This window comes from Balaenoptera physalus (genome assembly GCF_965194825.1).
Source record: "Balaenoptera physalus genome assembly, chromosome: 6".
NCBI classification, from domain to species: Eukaryota; Metazoa; Chordata; class Mammalia; order Artiodactyla; family Balaenopteridae; genus Balaenoptera; species Balaenoptera physalus.
This window is the reverse complement of record NC_138885.1, coordinates 53,002,462-53,024,436: the sequence shown is the minus strand read 5'-3', so window position 1 is coordinate 53,024,436 and position 21,975 is coordinate 53,002,462. Positions and strand designations below refer to the sequence as shown.

Genomic DNA, 21,975 nt, shown 5'->3' with positions numbered 1-21,975 from the left:
GGCAATGGTGCTTGAATTACCCAAATTTTTATACTTCACGCTACTTGGCCTTAGAGTATCCTCTACCTATGTTTCACTTTATCAAAATAGTTAGTATCAAACTAAACTAGGACATTTTATATGCTTGGATGGAGAATGCCTGCCCAAACATTTTGTATCATTTTAATCTTATCTGGCCTATTAAATTTTTTGGGTTTCAGTTTCAACCTTTTTTCGTATTTAATTGAAATCAATTTTTCTAAGTTAAAAATGCAGCTATGACTTTAAAAATTCTATTAATTTGATTCATAAGAATGTGATACTTAAATATTCACAGTTGATGACTAACACATTTTAAATGAAAAGAATGGTCATACTTTGTATCTTGACAATATAATTTTCTAAAATTCTCAGTGTACTAACTTAAATGGAAATATTCCTTTTATGCCCTTTTAGAAGTAATTTTATGCAAGGAATATAGTGGCAATATTTTTTAAATTTCCAGAAATTGAGGTTCAAATATACTACGAATATTACAATATATTACTTCTCATATTTGCTTAAAAATCTTTAAAAATAAGACCTGCAGTCAACATGTTGCCATAACTCTATTTTGACTTCCAATAACATAATACTATTTCTTTGTCATTTTCTGTTTTTGATGAAAAACAGATAATCTGGTATTTCATATGAAAAATGAAATGAGAAGCACCAAGTATAAACCAGTAGACTATCAACAGTTGCATGCATTAACCGAAGCAAAAAAATTAGCTTCTGCCTCTACAGAGCTAAAGGTTAGAAGTTGTGTGTGTGTGTGTGTGTGTGTGTGTGTGTTTGTGTTTTCTAGTTTTGGAAAATTGAATTGCTAGGAAGTAAAATGGTAGTTACAATGAAATGTGAAAATAAATAACATTCTAAATAGTTTTTAGAATCTCCCAACTATTGGTAATAGTGAATAGCAACATTTTTTTTTTCCTATTTCTTTATTTATTTTTTTGGCTGTGTTGGGTCTTCGTTGCTGCATGCGCACTTTATTTGTGGCCAGCGGGGGCTACTCTTCTTTGCGGTGTGCGGGCTTCTCATTGCGGTGGCTTCTCTTGTTGTGGAGCACAGGCTCTAGGCACACGGGCTTCAGTAGTTGCAGCACAGAGGCTCAGTAGTTGTGGCTTGCGGGCTCAGTAGTTGTGACTTGTGGGCTCTAGAGCGTAGGCTCAGTAGTTGTGGTGCACTGGCTTTGTTGCTCCACGGCATGTGGGATCTTCTTGGACCAGGGCACAAACCCGTGTCCCCCGCACTGGCAGGCAGATTCTTAACCACTGCGCCACCAGGGAAGCCCTGTGAATAGCAACATTTATTGAATGCTCTCAGACACTGTGCTATCTAGTCTACATGCATTACTCATTTAATGTTCTTAACTACCCCATGAGGCCTGAATTCACCTTTAGTTTTAGAAAGATAGCTATCTCATTAATTTTCAACAATTTCTAACATAATCTAAAAAAAATAAAAATTGCTAGTAAGTGCTAGCCATGGATTATCATCTAATTTAAAGCTCCTTCTGCAACACCATACAAAGTATGCCCCCAGGTGCCTCTCTTTTCTCGAGTTCCCTTTTTGCCCTGATCTAAGAAGAGGTGAGCCTGGACTAGATTTGAAAGAGGTTTATGTGCAAGTGATTGTGCACAGTATTTTAGGACCATGGATGGGTTTAGGATTATTCAGGCAGTATGTTTCCCTCTTATGCAAATAATAGAGTACATTATAAACAGCATTTTCATTGCTTGGTTGCATTAAAAAATCTGGTTTAGCAAAGCAACATATTAAGCAATTTACAAGCTTTCATGTATATTTAATATTTTTGTGTTATATTAGTTTTACATAGCTTTTTATTGCTAATTTTTTTTAAAAAGGCAACTCTCATGATTTCAAGGCACATTTGATACCCTATTCTGGGGAAATTACCATATATTCATGAGCTATGTCCCCTCAAACTAAGGAGACCACTTAAAAAGTAGGGCATTATTTGTTTGTTTCAGATATAGCTTTAAAATAATTTAATGTTATTCAAAGAAATTTTATGGCAAAATCACTTACATAACTATCATCCTAATAAAACTATTTTCATATTTCTGACTTCTGTGCTGATCTGTTGTATATACACCATCTATACACATATGTATTGATACATATAATAAATACGTATTATGTACCTTGAATATATAATGGTGAACAACATATAACACCTACCCTCATGGGGTATACTATTTGCAGGAGAGAGGGAGGAGAGAAGCCAGTGTTTATCAAATAAGCCCTGAAATAAAATTGTATTAAGTATAAACTCCAATAAAAAAGGCTGTCTGGTGTATAATAACAGGACTTGATCCTAATTGGGTGGGAAGGCTTTTCTAAGGAAGTGACATTGGAATTGGAATCTCAAGGACAATAAGATTTAGTCAAACAAAAACAGGAGTGATGAGTACTCCAAACAGAAAAAGATGCATACCTTATCACATTCCAATTTTTGGATATTTAGGTTGTATCCAAGTTTGTGATATTGGAAATCATGTTTCCGTAAATATCTTCATGCATGGACACTTTATGTGGATAAATTCCCGTGATTGGGATGTCTGGGCCAAAAAGTATGAATGTTTTTTGGTTTTCTCCCAAAGTACTGTTGTAGTAAAGATGCCACTACAAACATTTTGTCTACACCCTTTTCAGTATTGGAATGTGTACAGTTGACTCTTGAGCAATGCGAGGGTTAGGGGGGCTGACCGTCTCCTGGAAGAAAATCTGTGTATAATTTATAGTTAGCCCTCCTAGTCAGCCCTCTGAATCCAAGGTTGCTCTATATCTATGGTTCTACATCCTCAGATTTAACCAGCTGTGGATTGTGTGATACTGTAGTATTTAGTGAAAAAAATGCACGTATAAGTGGACCCATGCAGTTCAAACCTGTGTTGTTCAAGGTTGACTGTACATATATGTTCATATATATATTCCAAATATTATCTATATATCTGTTCATCCATCTGTCTGTCCGTCTGTCCATCCATCTATTCTTCTATCCAGATGGACATTTTGGATGAATGGGGAATCGTTGAATGTTAAAATCAATATTTGGTCAAAGTGAATTTCTCTTTGATGATAGGATTTCTATCAAAGAATAAACATATTTAAAATTTTAAATTATTAATGTGGTTTTTTGAGTTTGACATTAAGTTCAGGGACAATAATTTCTTAGCACTGTCAGCTAACTACATTGCTTCTCTGGTCACTGTGTTATACATTTATGAGGTTAAATAGATGATCACTCTCAACTGACATTTTAAATAACATCAATAACCTTTTTGTTCACAGAATATCATTCATGAAGAAGCTTCTTAGTTATATATTTTCTAGAAATAACTTGGTACCTGGGCTTCATAGCTTGGCAAATCTCAAAAAATCTCTTGCCATCAACTACTGAAAATGGTTCACAGTCTGTAGCAATCATTTTGACAAGCTTTTTGCTTCCATTTTTAGTCTCCACAGATTCATAATAATAAATAATTGTCCTTTTAAAGTATTTTTGTAATATCCGTTGTTTTGAATTTGGTCAGTGAGAACAAAATGTGTCCTGGATACCTCATCATTTTCAGTCTTCTTTCCTTTGTACAATCTTCATTTTTTATTATATCTAGTTTAAGGAAGATTTATTGGGAATGTCATTTTCATGATTTTTGGACTCTTCCCTTCTCATTTAATTTAGAGATATCAACTTGACATTTGGCTTTTAATTTATTCTTGTAAGATGTGAACAATTCCCAAATAGGGCTTTTTCTTGAAAGACACATGGCTTAAATGGAATTAGATAACTGAAAATTAAATACAATTCTTAAAATTTATTTTGTTTAATGTTATGAATGCTAATATATCAAACAGCCTACACCAACTGGAATTATGATAATATTGTCTCTGTTATCCTTTCTTATATTATTGTTTAACATTTTATGAAATATGTGTTGACTGAAGAATAATATTTTATTCTTAATGTTACATAGTTAACCCATTCTCTCTTAGTATTTGTATTAATTATGTCAATTCCCAATTTTTTTTACTAATTAAATATGCTCTTTTTTTGCACATGAAATTAACAGCTTTAACAATCTTTATTAATTACTACGGCACTTTACTGTGGCAATATTAAATGTAAACATACTCAAGCTGAATGATAGAATGTTAACATTTAAAGCACATAAGAAGGACTTCCCTGGTTGCGCAGTGGTTAAGAACCTGCCTGCCAATGCAGGGGAGACGGGTTCGATCCCTGGTCTGGGAAGATCCCACATGCCACGGAGCAAATAAGCCCGTGCGCCACAGCTACTGAGCCCGCCTGCCACAACTGCTGAAGCCCACATGCCTAGAGCCCGTGCTCCACAACTAGAGAAGCCACTGCAATGAGACGCCCGCACTGCAACGAAGAGTAGCCTCCGCTTGCTGCAACTAGAGAAAGCCCACGTGCAGCAACGAAGACACAACGCGGCCCAAAATTAATTAATTAATTAATTTTAAAAAAAGCACGTAAGAAGATTTTTGCTTCAAGTTACATCTAGAATGCTTAGCTATATTTGAAAAGAAATTAACAGTAAGTATTTTAAATTAACAATAAATTAGGAAGTCTTGCCTGATTCGTTTTGCTGGTATTGTTATACTGATTAGATGTGATAGTGACCTATATAATTGCTGTGTTATTGATCATGCACAAATTCTGGGATGCCAGATAAGACACTGATGTGCACATTGAATAATCTAGTCTTTCAAAGGCTGAGACTGAACCTGAAGCCAAATAGTAGATGTGGGCTGAAAATTGAGACCAATTTTTGGTACATTATATGTTAACTGTTCATTCCCAGTTTAAGTACAAAAGAGATCTTTACAATTATTTTTATTTGAATTTCTTTGCTTAGCAAGAATGAATATTTCTTCTTGTCCAACTCAAGTAATCCATCTACTAATTCTTTTTTTAAAACACTATATTATGGAAAATTGCAAGAATATGCACAATTAGAGTGAATGGTATCATTAATCTACACATAACATTATCCAGCTTCAACTATGAACAACTCTTGGCTGTTATTTCCTCTGTACTCCCACCTACGGCTTCCCTCTGCACCAGATTATTTTGAAATCTCAGACATCATAATATTCACCATAAATATTTCAGCATGCATCTCTAAAAGATTAGGGCTATAAAACCCCAAACCCTACAATACGATTACTATTAAAATGTTCATGATTTCTTAATAATTTCAAATAATCAGTGTTAAATTTCCCTGATTGTCTCCAAATTTTTTTCTTAAAATTTATTCAAATTAGTATCTAAATAATATCCATATATTACAATTGATTTTTATTTTTTTAGGTTTCCTCCTCCATCCTCTTGTGTCCTTTTTTTTATATAAATTTATTTTATTTTATTTATTTATTTTTGGCTGCGTTGGGTCTTCGTTGCTGTGCGCAGACTTTCTCTAGTTGTGGTGAGCGAGGGCTACTCTTTGTTGCGGTGCATGGGCTTCTCATTGCAGTGGCTTCTCTTGTTGCAGAGCACAGGCTTTAGGCGCGCGGGCTTCAGTAGTTGTGGTTCACGGGCTCTAGAGCGCAGGCTCAGTAGTTGTGGTGCAGGGACTTAGTTGCTCTGCATCATGTGGGATCTTCCCGGACCAGGGCTCGAACCCGTGTCCCCTGTATTGGCAGGCGGATTCTTAACCACTGTGCCACCAGGGAAGCCCCATCCTCTTGTATTCTTATAATTTATTTTTTGAAGAAATTGTAGTATTTATCCTTTATAGTTTCTTACAGTCTGGATTTTGCTGATTACATTCTGGTGGTGTCATTAAACATATTTTCCTATCTCTTGTATTTCTGGTAATTGGTAGTTATATCTGGAGACTTGATGAGATTCAAGTTGAATTTATTTTGGTAAGAACACTTATTGACAGAATCTCTGCGCTTGTCTTTTTCTATTATAAATAGTGCTGCAGTGAATAGCTTTGTTCACCTATCTTTTTATACTTTGGCCAATACAGTTTTCAGATAGATTTCTATAGGTAAGATTGCTAGGTCAAAGGATAAATCCATATGATACTCCAAATTCCCTTCTACGGGGGGTTGCATCATTTTGTATTCCCACTAGCAACATAAGAGAAAGAACATGTTTTCCCATAGCCTCACATAGTGTTTTGTTAAATATTTGAGTTTTTGCCAACCTGATAGATGAGGAATTGCATCTTAGTATAGTTTTTTAAAAATTTTTATTTCTTCAGTTCTGTATTGAGTTATAACTCACATATAGTGAAGTACACAAATCTAAAGTGTACATCTCAATGAATTTTGACATAGGTACATGTAACCAACACTTAAATTGTCCACTAATTACTGTTGTTTATATCTAAAGATGGATCATCTGGCCCAAAGAGCTTTCACGGTATTTCAGGGTACCTATTTAGGGTTTTATGATCTTGGCTCATCACAATAAACTACTTTCTAATGTATTACTTTTGTAATTTTTAATTCATCAGCATTCTGCATAAATCATCATCCACCTAAAATATTGATTTCAAATGGCTTATTGCTCAGCAAAATGAATTGGAATCACCTAGAAAGTACTCTATTGAAAAAGATACAATTTTAAATCTTCTTGTTTGTTTAAAAACTTTATTTTTAAAAAAAATTTTGGCCAAAGATAGAAGTAGAGTCAATGAGTGAATTTACAAAAAAATCAGAATGTTCTGCAAAATATTGTAAGTGTCTAGTGAAAAACTGTAGCTTTATTTTCACATTATAGTCTACTTAATCGGTCTTTCCCTGGGCCCAAAGGCAGCAGCATTGATTTTTTTTTAAATTATAAAAATGTGTCTACATCTTTCACAAATGTGTTTTAATTTTTTTGTACAATATGGACCAAATATGTCAAAGAAATCTAATTTTAAAAGTTGTGCCTGCTGCAACAAACTTCAGAGACTATAGATGGTAAATAGTTGGAATGAGTTTTAGGCATTCTTAAGCAAACACAGAGTGTCTGATTTTAGAAACACTACATATGTACTTTTATTTTTTCTGTGAAATAGAGAGATGGCTGTATGTTTTCCTGCAGTGTCCTGTTCTGACTTATTTATTTATTTTATAAATTTATTTTATTTATTTACTTTTGGGTTCATTGGGTGTTCATTGCTGTGTGCGGGCTTTCTTTAGTTGTGGCGAGCCTGGGCTACTCTTCGTTGCAGTGCACGTGCTTCTCACTGTGGTGGCTTCTCTTGTTGCAGAGCACGGACTCTAGGCACGCGGGCTTCAGTAGTTGTGTCATGCGGGCTCAGTAGTTGTGGCTTGCAGGCTCTAGAGCGCAAGCCACAGGAGTTGTGGCCCAGGGGCTTAGTTGCTCCACGGCATGTGGGATCTTCCCAGACCAGGGATTGAACCCATGTCCCCTGCAATGGCAGGTGGATTCTTAACCACTGCACCACCAGGGATGTCCCTCCTGTTCTGATTTAAATGTACTTTTCTCCTAAATTTCATAATTGCAGCACTCTTAAGAAAAGATTTGACTTTGACTTTGTGTTTTTTTAAGTAATGTTTGGGTTATTTTGTTTTCTTATACCCCTAATTTTGAATCAGTAACCAGAACAGTGGAAAGATAAACTCAAGGTTACGGTAATCAGTGAATGACAGCTAGAAATAGCATGCATTACAGAGTCCTTTTAGAACTTCTCTTCTGAAGTTTTTATATCTTCAGTATTGATCTGTTAAGCCTTTCAGGGTACTAAGTATTCTAGTAACAGGGAAAATATAAAATATGCATATTTCATCAAGTTTCTGATTTCAGATTAACACTTTTATAGATGTTTAAAAGTATTAATATGAAATACACAAGTTCAGCATGTACATGTCAGTCAGAGTCTAACCACTTAAGGATTTAGAATAGAGGGGTCTTTAATGCAGGAAACGGTTACACAGGTGATAGAGCTGAGAAGCCTGAGGACTGTGAACCGATACAGGGATTAGAACAGAAGTGAGTCATTGCTTTGCCTGGGTTGGAGGGACATTTAGAAAAAGCAAGGTTGTAGTACATCCCATAGGCTGAGGTTACCCAGAGATAGTTAGAACCATAGTAGAAATGTCAAGAAATGTTGGAGCAATGGAGAAGATGCAGATGCTTGTGGAGACCCCTCTGGGAGAAAGAAGGCAGGAGAAGTGAGTAATGCTTTGGCTTCTCCCTTCCTCCCTCCCTCCCTCCAGTCTCCCACTACCAATGTCTCCCTTTGGCTGAACCCAGCTGGAAGGCAGTTGCTAGGGGTGTCTGAGAAACGCAGGCTGCTCTCTGATGTGGAGCAGACGAGGAAGATGGCCAAGAATGGATCTTAAGGCAAACAGACCCAGGCCTGACATATTTTATCAACACAAACCCAAAAGCATTTTTTAAAAGTCATAAAATTCGGGAAGAATTTAAATTTAGTTGAAAATTTGGGTTTCAGTGCTACCTGATTTTTCACTGTTTCCTTGTTTAGTACCTTCAAATAAAGATTTGCCTGAAATTTAAAATTTAAGTTTTAATTTAAAATTTTATTTACAAAGTCATGGAGTTGAAAGATTAAAATTGTATATACAGTTCAAGGTCACATTTCTAGTAGATACTGAAGCTGAGACTAAAGCCAGGCCTCCTAATAACTTATCCAATGACCTTTTCCCATCCAGTGCTGAAGGATCACATAAAACCAATCTGAACGCTGAGGTTCTATGTGATTCTGATGTTTATGAGTTTGATGGTCTTGACCAAGTCTTTTAACCTCTCTGAACTTCACTGTCCTCAACTGTAACATGGGAATAATGATGCCTGTGATGCCTGACAGGGAAGATGTGTAAAAAGGCAAGAAAATATATGGAATAGTCTGCAGATTTTCTGGGGCTAGATGAATTAAGGTGTTATTTATTGTCTGTATGGAAAATAGAATTACTTCACCTTTCTTTAGAAAGGTGCTAATGTTAGAAAATGCACGAATAGGATTGAAAAAGAATAAGTATTTAACTTAGAAATTACAGATTAAACATTTTTATTGTGGAAAACACTTAAAAGACATGGACATTGCTCCTCTTTTGTTCCTTTAAATCTAGATCAGAAAAGCAGTGCAGACTTCAAAGATATCTAAAGAGCAGACACTAATAAAGCAACACAAGCAAGTGTGGTGGCAAGAACACCAAAGGCTAAATGAAGTCAGGTAAGAACTGAGGGAAATCTCAATTAAGAACACGCAGGAATTACTGAGTTGCACTTACCTAGGTAGATGTTCTGTAAATTTCCATATTAATTAAACTATTATAATCAAAATTTAAAGTTACAGTTGAATGTGAGTTAAATTAAAATCCTTTCATTTCCTCAGTTTAATTTGGAATCCAATGAATATATTAATATGGCTTTTCCTTTCCTTAGGAAAAAAAGAAAGATAATCTTTTATGTCTGCTAATCACTTACTCTTCTGCACTCCTATTCATACATGTATTTATTTATATTATACTTAGTACTTCGGACTATAATGTTTTGTTTACATATTTGTCTTCTTATGAAGTGATAAACTTCTCAAGGACAAGCATCCCATCATATTCATCTTTACGTAGGATACATAGAAAGAGACAGATTAAATGCTTTCAGTAAATGAATGAACTAAGGGATTCAAGTTGAGTGATTTCTAAATGTAACGGCATCATGACTAACTTGTTCAATTTGGATTTTCGACTTTTACTATTATTTCCAACAGTCACTTCAAGATGAATTAAAACAAGATAATGATTTTATACTTGATCTTAAATGTAATCTTTGAGAAATAAATTGTTTTTCAAAGGTCAACCAGAAAGTGAAGGCAGATGTGTTTCCCCTCCTTTTAAGGCATATATATTAGTTTTAATGATGATGGTATTTATAAAGTATGCTTTTTAAAATATATGCTTGTAAGCATATATTTTATATAAAAATAGATAATTTTGTAGTCTCATTCTAAGCTACATTTCCAAATACCATTAACTTCACTTTTTTTTTTTAAATTTATTTATTTATGGCTGTGTTGGGTCTTCGTTTCTGGCGAGGGCTTTCTCTAGTTGTGGCAAGTGGGGGCCACTCTTCATCGCGGTGCGTGGGCCTCTCACTATCGCGGCCTCTCTTGTCGCGGAGCACAGGCTCCAGACGCGCAGGCTCAGTAGTTGTGGCTCACGGGCCCAGTTGCTCCGCGGCATGTGGGATCTTCCCAGACCAGGGCTTGAACCCGTGTCCCCTGCATTGGCAGGCAGATTCTTAACGACTGCACCACCAGGGAAGCCCTAACTTCACTTTTGACATGGGTGCTTTTCATATTGATAGGAGTTTCCTATTCTGGCAAGTAATTCCTAAATGTGACATAAAAGACTCATGATTGGAAATAGTTTTACATCATTACGTAACTTAAAACAGAGAAAAACAAAATTATATAGACTTTGTCATTCATACTTCCACTATAGAAACAAATCAGGCCCATTTTATACCTCAAAATGTCACCTTTTACAGAGAGAACTTTTGAGCCCACTGGAAATTTTTTTTTTAGATTTGCATAATTGAAATATGATAAAAACAAAAGCCATTAGGAAGTTTTAATTATTGTGCTCACTGATGCAGGCTCAAATGTAAGGATGCTGGAGAAAGTTTTTTATCTTGGCTGTTCCACACCCTTCTTACTGTGTATATACCTTGTTCTTGAGCAAGATAAAGGAGGCACATAGATTTCATTATGGAAAGTAATTCTTTTGGCTGACCTGGAATGACACAAAGGCGATGGAAATGAGGAATATTCAAGTAGTAACGTTATGTCTTGAAACTTGTAAGGGTTGAAAATTGGACAAAAAAGAAGAATTCCAAGATAACTTTCTGTGTTATTCTAGAATGTAGGCTAATTACAATGTGTATTCAGTGAAATTAAAAACTATTAGTGATAGGAGGAAAGTTCAAAAAATGGCTAGAAAGTTCGAGAATTTAGGGACCACCAGAAAATCAGGAGTTTAAATTCTATCAGTGTCTCTCAATCTTTAAAATCTACATTCCCTTTTAATAAAAGATGGAAAGTAAAATATTCTTATGCATCACCATAAGAGACTCCCATCTGTGAATCTCAGGTCCCCAGCAGGTAAGGGCCTCCAATGACTTCTGACTTTGGCTGGGTAACTTAGTGTATGCCATCGTATGTTAAGTACTTTACATGCTTTGTTTCATTTAATCCTTACAGTGACCCTACGGAGTAGGTATCATTGTTATCCTCATTTTACAGATGAGAACCTTGAGGTTCAGAGGATTAAAATTATTTGCATTAGGTAAACCAGCTAGTTTTTGTGGAGGTGGTATTGAATCACTTGCCTTTAACTCCTGTGCTCGCTGACCTTGGAGCTGAGCAGCTTTTTCTTTTTTCCATAGGGTTCCATTCACATCACCTAAGATCTAAATGGTCTAGGCTTACTAGAAAAAAAAAAAAGATTTGCCAAACCTTAATTCTTTAAAATCTGTCGTAAGAAAACTAGACAATTAAAATTTCAAAATATAAAATTACATTTTATATTTAAATTTATAGAATTTAATATTTAAATTTATAAAATTATATTTACTATTTACTATGCTTTCCAAACTATACCCCTTGAAGACCTTGATACACTTTGCCAGGAACACTTTCTTCCTTGTTTCAGAGTGACTGGTTTAGAAATTAAAGAGGAAGTTATTTATATTGGCCATGTGGTAAAGAATTGCAATTATTATTTTAATAAGAACTTTTGACTAATAAAGTTTGAGGGATTTATTTGTAAGCCTTACTACTTTTACTGTAGTTTCTGTTAGAAATATATGTGGTCTCTTACAATTTTAGTTTTAAAGCATTACTTTAAAAGTATCACCTTTATACAGGATATATCATGGAGCTTTACCAACAACAATTAAATATTGTCTGGAAAAGTGTCTTTAAAGATGAAATTGAGGCCAGTATTCATAACTGTGTGACTCAGGCCATCTGAGAATTCTCTCTGAGTTCATTCCTTAGCCAACAGTTGTGAGATTTCCCTCTCTGCCCTCTGTGGTACATAGATTGGGACGGACTCTTAAAAAAGAGAGAGAAGCAGATCAAATAGCTATCTGAGGTACCAAGCTGTCTGAACTGCTGAGTTCCTTCCTTATTGGAGGGATAGAGCTCTGGCCTTCAGCCTGCTCTGGTGCCCTAATTTTCTGCTGATCTCCTGGCTGTTAGTTCCACTAAGGAACTTTAACATCCTCTCTTACTCTGCCTTTCACAATCCATGCCCCTTTGCTTATTGTTTGCATAAATGGCTTTTGATTCTACCAGTCTCCAGTGCCCCATGTTTTCCTTGTTCTGCCGGAATTGGTAACTAAGTGTACCCTAGAAATCCCAGGAAGCTCTGGGTAATATTTGATGTTCTGAGGAGACTGATTGTACTACACCTAGAACTTTGGCAGCATCCTGGGAGGACAAGGACCTGTACGAAAATAGAGTCATGAGAGTTCAAAAATGTCCTCACCAGGCAGGTGGTTGCATTGCAACTGGGCATATCTAGGAAGTAGATTAATATATCCTCTAGGCAAACAGTCACACAAAATCTCAGGAGAATTTTTGTAGTATCATCAGATTCAGTGGTATCAGAGGACAGGCCAAGTAACAGTAGGAGGTACTTAAGTTGGCAGATCTGGATATGGAACGTTGCCTTACGTTTGTCCCCTATTCAGATGTGGAGACAGTTGTCTGTGCTGCAGAGTTCCGACTTGGTGAACACCTGGGACTGAGTCTACATGTCAGTGGTGAACAGGCAGGGTTTTCCTCCCCGGAGTTACCATTTTAATGCTCTTGAGTGCATCGCAGTTTTTATCTATATTTCCTAAATCATGTTCTACAAAACAGAAATATTCTTCAAGATACTCCATGGAGAATAATGAATTTCATCATCCTAAAAATTAGGAAAATACTTCATATTTCATCCCCTTTTTGGAGAACCTCTATGCACTTTAGCATAATCAAGTTTCTGAGAAATCCTGCACTATGGAAACTTGTCTGATTTGTTTAGTTCACCATTTCCCAGTTTTTCCTAGCATCTTATTGATGTTTCTGTTTTATAGGACACAATTTGGGAACGTTAGCCTGCATCACAAGCTAGTCCCAGAGTCTTGTAGTACTTGCTCCTGGATTTTGTTAGGCAATTAGGACAATTAGAGAAATAGGCTGGTCTTGTCTGAGGGTTCAGGGTTGTTAATCTACAACGCCAGGATGGAGCTTACTAGAATTATTATATGCACAGTAGCAGGTTGATCTCCTGTATGAACAAAGCCACTTCTCCTGTTGGTTTTTATGTTCTGCTAAGGCATTCTAGATGCTGAAAATATAAGAGGGCTGAGCTAAATGGTTTAAAGTGCTATATTTTTGTTTAAAAAAATCCATTATGAAATAACTTGTGGGTTTACTCCACTATTATGCACTTATTCTCCATATAACACTTTCAAATGTAATCTTAAAAATACCTTTGACTGGGCTTCCCTGGTGGCGCAGTGGTTGAGAATCTGCCTGCCAATGCAGGGGACACGGGTTCGAGCCCTGGTCTGGGAAGATCCCACATGCCACGGAGCAACTGGGCCTGTGAGCCACAATTACTGAGCCTGCGCGTCTGGAGCCTGTGCTCCGCAACAAGAGAAGCCGCGATGGTGAGAGGCCCGCGCACCGCGATGAAGAGTGGTCCCCACTTGCCGCAGCTAGAGAAAGCCCTCGCACAGAAACGAAGACTCAACACAGTCATAAATAAATAAATAAATAAATAAAAGAACGTGAATTTCTTTAAAAAAAAAAAAAAAGCAAACTGGGCTATTCATTTCAGTAACAGTCAAGTGGTCTTAGTTTGCATTCAATTTCCAATCAGTTTCTCAATCTATTTCATCTGAAGTCTTCACATTACCCACTATAAAAAATACCTATTTATTAAAAAAAAAAAAAAAATACCTTTGACTGGGACTTCCCTGGTGGTGCAGTGGTTGAGAATCCGCCTGCCAATGCAGGGGACACGGGTTTGAGCCCTGCTCCAGGAAGATCCCACATGCCACGGAGCAACTAAGCCCATGCGCCACAACTACTGAGCCTGCGCTCTACAGCCCGAGAGCCACACCTACTGAGCCTACGTGCCACAACTACTGAAGCCCGTGCGCCTAGAGCCCCTGCTCTGCAACAAGAGAAGCCACCACAATGAGAAGCCTGCGAACCACAACGAAGAGTAGCCCCCACTCGCCACAACTAGAGAAAGCCTGCGCACAGCAATGAAGACCCAATGCAGCCAAAAATAAAATATATAAAATTAAAAAAAATACCTTTGCCTAAGACCACATGCTAGAAAAATAGTGTCATCTACAATAGGACCCCTCCTTTATATATATAAACAAAACCCTGTCCCACATTTGTGAATTGGCTTAGAAGATGATGGCACATATATAATATAAAATACTATGCAGCCACTAAAATAGATGATAATTATGAAAATTATTTAGAAATATCTTAAAGTAAGTAAAAAAAAAAACCCAAATATAAAATGATAAATATGCCATAATTACAACTAGTTAAAATATTCATGCATGTAGACAAGGGTTAGAAACTTATATGCAAAAATAAAAATAATCATTGTATTAAAGTGCTGTAATTGTTGCTATTTTCTTATTTTATACCATTTAAAATATTGTATCTTAACAGTCATAATAAAACTCTTTTTATGATTTTATTAAACCTGCCATAAATAAGGGATAGACTGCAATATTTTTAGATGTGCATTTAGAGCTGGTTATAGTTTTACTCTAAAATGACTATATTTAAATAATATAGTAAAAGATTATTGAGATTTATTATGTTTTTGGTGTATAAAAATATATACTTTTACTCCCATTTCCCTAGGTCAGGACCTCCTCATCTCTGAACTTTTTAAATAACCTCCTTGTTGATCCAGGTTTGCCTGATCCCCTCCTCTTCATCTTCCACTTTTATTGTTCACCCTCCTTCACAGATCTGAGCTGGCATGGTCAGCTTAATATCCCTCAGCAGCTTCCCAATGCCCGGAGCTCTCTCCACCCGAAATAGTGCCAGGATGTACCCCGTCCTTGCCTTGCTCACGCTGTTACTTCTCCTGGAGTATTCACCTACGCTTCTGTCTATCTCAGTGTCCTGGCAAGTACCTAATCCATGTTAGGAATTTAGTATGTGGTCTGAATTAGTGAACAGGTGAATAAAACCACATTAGATTGAGTGTTTCTACTGTTAGTTATTTTTTAAACCTATATATATGTTTATGATTGTAAAATAATTGATTGAGATAATGTCTATTTCAGATGTAAAATGGAATCTGAAATAAAATCCTTACTCAATGAAGAGAACATTGGAAAAGAATGTCTTTCTGACCTTATGAATTTCGGTAGGTTTTTTTTTTTGGTTCCACATTTAAAGGGAAGCTTTGTTTTGAAGATGAAAGTGGGCCACACACTTCATGTTCTTTTAATATTGCTGTTTGCTTTTTTCTAAAGGAATCCAAAAATAATCTGCATCTAATGACCTGTTCTTGAAGAAACTTAAAATAATAATGTGTTGCTTTGATTTAATTTTGTTTCACCATAGAACAAGAGTTATCAGAACAATGGTGCACATATCTTAAAAATGTAATAAATCCTATTCAGCAATTGAGAGCAGATCTAAAATACAGACAGCATCACATTTCACAGCATTCACACTCGCACAGTGAATCTAACTCTGTGAAAGTACTGGAAGAGGTCAGTATATTTCCTTTACTTTTGATAATGTAATATTTTATTTTTATCCCAATTGGAAGAGTTGGAGATAAGAAACATGTACGTCTTATGTATATAAATAGAAGGTATAGCAAATTCTATCTACTCGGTATCTTAAACATATCCCTGAATCTGTCCAAACATGCTAATTTCTCACCTAGAATGTTTCGATGACCTCGTACCTGGCCTACCCGCTTTCATTCTTGCCCCTCCTTCCAGTGTATTCTGAAATCCTATCATAGGGGAGGGGATCAAGTCGTCCGTCGTCCCCCCCCCACCCCCACCCCCCCGTAAATCCCTTCAGGGCTCCTACCGGCCCACAATTCCCCCTGCGATAGGGGCGGGGCGGGTGCGCAGCCGTTAGCACTGACTGTTATCGAGAGATCGTTAGCGCCAAACCGTTAGCACGTGACCACGAGCGAGTGACCCTTAGCGCTGCGGTTGGAGGTCCCGCTCCGACACCAGTCAGCTTTACGGTGGTCCTCACGGCAGAGAATGTGGTGGGAGGCGGATCGCAGCCTTCTCCCCCGGACCCTCCAGGCCCATTGGCCTTGAGCCAGCGGTGAGCTGGGCGGGGGGTGGGGCCCTGGGACAGCTGTCGCCTGCGGAGCTCCAGAGCCCCTGCCACGGCCGCCCACTGGCCGGGCCCAGGCCTTGAAGCAGCCGCAAACCTCTCCTGCATTCCCACCTCTGAGACCTAATGGCGGCAGCGGTCTCCGTGGTCGCAGTGCGTGGGTCCCGGCCCCGTTGGGGCGACCTGAGGGCCAGCTGGGTCCTGGGCGTCTTGTTCCCTCAGTGATGTCGGTTGGGCAGGGTCTGGGGACCCGGCCTTGAGGGCACTGCCCGCTGAGATCTGCCTCCTCAGCCGGGCCTGGGCACTGGCTGGAGGACCCAGACTGGACGGTGGACCAACGTTCCTGGGTCTGGTAACTGGCCGCGCAGGGACCCTCTCCTCTTAGCCTGGGCCTGGACCTCGGAGGGCGAAAGTTGAGCCTTGGGACCTTGCCCTTTCTTGTAGAACAGAGAGTAACATTTTGTTTCGGTGGAGGTTTACAGGAACATCATGACCTGACCGAGACCTGACCTCAAGAACAAAGGATCCGACACCGAGAAGTTTGCAACAACTAACCACGCCCCTCTCTCTCCTTTTCTGTAACAGGGCTTTGCTGAAAGCTTTCAGGGAGTTTGGGGTTTTTTAAGGCACGAGCCACCCGTCTCCTGGCATGGCCCTTCGGTAAACCTTTCTTTGCGCCAAACTCTGACATTTTGGTATTGTTTGGCCTCGCTGTACGTCAAGCACACGGTAACACTCCCTGTACGTCTCCCTGTCCGCTTCCTTTAGTCTCACCTCCTACGTGACACCCTCTTTTTCCTACTAGACCTTGTCCCACCGACGCTGGCCTTCTTCCTATTCCTCACATAAGCCAGACTCCTTCCTGTCTCGAGGCCTTTGCACTGGCTGTTTCTTCTGTCCTCCTCATGGCGCTTTTTGTCTTTTAGGTCTTAGCTTAAAGGTCCTCTCCTCCGAGAGGCCTGTCCTGACCACCTGCATGAGAGAAAATCCAGTCACTCCCTATTACCTCAGCCAGTTTTTACCTCACTTACCTCCTCCTGATATTTTCTTACTTACTTTTTATGAGTTTAAGACTATCTTCCCTGACTAGAGCATAAGTTCCATTCTCATAGTTGCCCTAGATGTAGGCTTTTAGGTGATTTTTCTTACTTTATTTTTCAGTTATTCTGTAGTATTGTCATATTGCTTTCATAAAGAATAATTAGGGCTTCCCTGGTGGCGCAGTGGTTGAGAGTCTGCCTGCCAATGCAGGGGACATGGGTTCGAGCCCTGGTCTGGGAGGATCCCACATGCCGCGGAGCAACTAGGCTCGTGAGCCACAACTGCTGAGCCTGCGCGTCTGGAGCCTGTGCTCCGCAACAGGAGAGGCCGCGATGGTGAGAGGCCCGCGCGCCGCGATGAAGAGTGGCCCCCGCTTGCCGCAACTGGAGAGAGCCCTCACACAGAAACGAAGACCCAACACAGCTAAAAATAAATAAATAAATTTAAAAAAAAAAAGAATAATTAAAAATAAACATTAAAAATCCATGCCCAACTGGGGATTAGAGGCAAGGATGCAAGGAAAGGAGGGGGTGATTAAAGCAGAGGCAATCTGGAAAGCTTTCTGCTTTATCACAAACAAAATCCAAATGTGAGTGCAGAGTGGCTATGACTGAGCCCATTTTTGGGTTATGTGTCTAGAAGCTCCTTTAAGGCTCCTTTGTCTGATGGGCACTGCTTGGCTATGGCATCTCTTGAACCCTCTTCCATGGGTCCTCAAAGGGACTTTCCCTTATCTAATTTGTCATCATTTAATGGCTTTTGAGAAAAATTCCTGTGACTTTAAATATAAATATTGGATTAATCAATAATTTGCATTCCACTTGTTCTAAATGTCCTATAGGTTGACTTCGTGAAGAAACAATTGAAGGCCGTCTATGAAAGACTTAGGCTAGAGCAACAGAAAATAGAAAATTATCTTTCAGACTGGAGTTTGAAAGTAAGTGCGATATAGGTAGTAATTTATCAATTTGTCATTTACATTAAATAAAATAATCATACAATTTTTTTTCAGACACTTGATCATTCTTCAGAAGAAAGAAGTAACCTGCTTAGTGAAATGCCCGTGGAATTAGAAACTTTGGAATGTCCATACCCTGACTTGAAGTCTTCAATCCTTAATGAATTCTGTAACTTTACAGAGAAATATCAAAAGAAACTTCAAGATTTTGATATGCAGTTAAAAGATATATACAGGTAATAAAACTACTTGAATTATCTAGATTTTTGCCACCAAATTTTTACTTTTTTAGGGGTCACTATACTTCCTATTTACTGTTTTCATAGATACTTTGTGATTGGAATACAGGCTATCAATAAATGTTTAGATTTACTATTTGTTGAATAGAGAGGTTTTTTTTTTCTTTCTCCAAAGTAATTTCCTTGAAATAATGGTTTTAAAGATTTTTATGAGGTTGAAACTTGATGAAAATATCCCTCTTATTTATCTCTTTACTACACAGGTAAGAAATAGTTTTCAAACATGAATTTTTGATAACTATGAATTTTTATTTCAAGATGTGAAGCTCTTCAATGGAAATTTACAAATCAGTAGTAAAAATTGGTTACAATGGAAAATATACCCATGGAATTATGTTACTTGTAATCTACTGTGATTTTGCCCTATAGTGAACACAAAGTATGTTTTATAAATTTTTTTTAGAAAATGCACTTTTTTTAAATTGAAGTTAAAAAGAAGTTGATTTACAATATTGTGTTATTTTCAGGTGTACAGCAAAGTAACTCAGTTATATATATATATATTTTTTCAGATTATTTTCCATAATAGGTTGTTACAAGATATTGAATATAGTTCTCTGTGCTGTACTGTAAATCCTTGTTGCTTATCTATTTTATGTGTAGTAGTTTATATGAGTTAATCCCAAACTCCTAATTTTTCCCTCCCTGTCCCTCCCTTTCCCCTTTGGTAACCATAACTTTGTTTTCTATGTCTGTGAGTCTGTTTCTTTTTTGTATATAGATTCATTTGCATTATTTTTTAGATTACACATATAAGTGATAGTATATAATATTTGTCTTTCTCTGTCTGACTTAATTCACTTAGTATGGTATTCTCTAGGTCCCATCCTTGTTGCTGCAAATAGCAATAAGAAAATGCACTTTCAGTTGTATCCTGAGAATGACAATCTTCTTCTGAATGACAATTATAATGTTAAGTGACTTAAAATTCAGTGTCGGCAGGGCCATCTTCTCTAGTGTAAATTCTATATTAAAATTCATTTAATGAACAAACCCAGAAATGCCACCCTGGGTCAGATCAATAGCCTACTTCATGTAGTGTTCTGTATATGAAGTTTCTGGGAAACATTTTGTAGGAAAATATGCTTTTTATTATATTGACCTCAAAAATATCCCCAAAGAATATATACCTGAAAAGAAAGGAAAACTATTGAAGGGACACATGTATAGTAAATTAGCAATAGAAGTAAAAGGCTGTTCCTTTGAAATGAAAGAAGATGAATGTGACAAGTATTAGTATTTCTTCTATTTCTTTTTTTTAACAATTAATTAATTTATTTTTTGACTGCATTGGGTCTTCGTTGCTGCATGTGGGCTTTCTGTAGTTGTGGTGAGTGGTGGCTACTCTTCGTTGCGGTGCGTGGGCTTCTCATTGTGGTGGCTTCTCTTGTTGCGGAGCATGGGCTCTAGGTGCATGGGCTTCAGCAATTGCGGCATGTGGGCTCAGTAGTTGTGACTCACGGGCTCTAGAGCACAGGCTCAGTAGTTGTGGCTCACCGGCTGTAGAGCACAGGCTCAGTAGTTGTGGTGCACAGGCTTAGTTGCTCCACAACATGTGGGATCTTCCCGGACCAGGGATTGAACCTGTGTCCCCTGCATTGGCAGGCGGATTCTTAACCACTGCGCCACCAGGGAAGTCCCTAAATGGGCTGTTTTGAATAAATACAGAGGTGGTGGGCATCAGAAATCTGTGGCTGGTGGGGAGTAAGGCATGTAAATGCACTGTTCTAACTAGCGCAGTGAATTATATATTCAATTGTAATATTTACTGGACTCTCATTTGCCAGTATCTGCCATTTTTTTTTTAGAAATTTATTTATTTATTTATTTATTTATTTATTTATTTATTTATTTTTGGCTGTGTTGGGTCTTCGTTTCTGTGCGAGGGCTTTCTCCAGTTGCGGCGAGCGGGCTCCACTCTTCATCGCGGTGCGCGGGCCTCTCACTGTCGCGGCCTCTCCCGTTGCGGAGCACAGGCTCCAGATGCGCAGGCTCAGTAGCTGTGGCTCACGGGCTTAGTTGCTCCACGGCATGTGGGATCTTCCCAGACCAGGGCTCGAACCCGTGTCCCCTGCGTTGGCAGGCAGATTCTTAACCACTGCGCCACCAGGGAAGCCCTCTGCCATTATTTTAATAAGGCCATTTCCCCTTTTGGTTCTAGTTATTAGGCCTTGTGAGAATTCACATAGATTGTATACATATATGTGTACACCTGCACAAGTGAGTGTGTGCATATTTTAAACAGATGCCTACTGCTACAACATAAGAAGGCTGAAAGATCTAGGGGCCATTTTTAAATTATGAGAAATTTTCATTGGGCTAAAGGCAGTGGACATCATGGTTAATCCCCAATATTTATTTTAATTCCTCCTATTTTGTAGCAGCTTGCCAGTTTGGGTTGGAATGACTCCAACCCCAGATCCAAAGGTAGACCCTGATTGGGAGTGTGCACCAGTCCATAACTTCATTCCCCCCGGTCACAACAATTAGCTCAGGGTGGTCCAAATCTAGGCAAAGCTCAGAACTTTTGTTAGATACTTGTGAGGAGTAGTGCATTTTCTTCCCTGTGGATCTACCAGGAAAGTACACGGCTGTGGTTGCTGCTGGCAGCCATCTTGTGAATGAAGGACAACAGCACACAAGGAGAGGAGAGGGCCCAGACAATCATGGGGAAACTGGTCTGGTACCCTGTTTGAACTGCATGGGAAGCCAACCTCACTGCTGAATTTTCAAGGGCAATTAGTCCATATTAATGTCTTAAACCAGTTTGAGTATAAAATTCCTAATTTTATATAATAGTTGATTTGATTTCAAAATATCCATGACTCATGAAATTAATCTGTCAATTTAGTACAATTGCAATTGAAGAATTGTTCAACATTATTCCAAAATTTATTAGGAAGATTAAGCTTGTGAAATCACCCAAAGTGAAGAATAACTTCTTCAAAATGAAGAATAACTAGGGTGGGGGAGTGGTAAAACTTGCACAGCCAAATATAAATATATATTTTAATATCAAAATAAATTAGGAAGTTCATATGTCTGTAGCAGATCAATGGAACAAAATAGAAATACAGAAAACAGAAAATATCTGTAATAATTTAATTTATTGTAAAGGTAAAATTTTTATACTGTGAGGGATTATTTATATGACAGCACTAAATAACAGGGAATTAGAAAATTAGGTTAGATCTCTTATTCCATATGACTCGATAAACTTCAGGTGCATTAAAATGTGAAGAAGAAAATAATCATAAAAGAATTAGATAAA

At 37.8% G+C, this 21,975-nt stretch overlaps 1 protein-coding gene across 2 annotated transcripts in view; it reads left to right on the top strand.

The window, feature by feature from the left end:
• CCDC148 (coiled-coil domain containing 148) overlaps positions 1-21,975 on the top strand; it is a 265,733-nt gene that overhangs the window by 81,415 nt on the left and 162,343 nt on the right. Inside the window, exons 3-8 of one of the 2 annotated variants that reach the window (XM_082465005.1) lie at positions 652-773; positions 9,127-9,230; positions 15,380-15,462; positions 15,663-15,814; positions 18,289-18,384; positions 18,460-18,641. In XM_082465005.1, coding sequence (XP_082321131.1) covers positions 652-773; positions 9,127-9,230; positions 15,380-15,462; positions 15,663-15,814; positions 18,289-18,384; positions 18,460-18,641 — 739 coding nt within the window. Of the gene's footprint in view, positions 1-651; positions 774-9,126; positions 9,231-15,379; positions 15,463-15,662; positions 15,815-18,288; positions 18,385-18,459; positions 20,339-21,975 lie in introns of those variants that run through there. The other variant, XM_082465004.1, reaches the window with a different exon arrangement.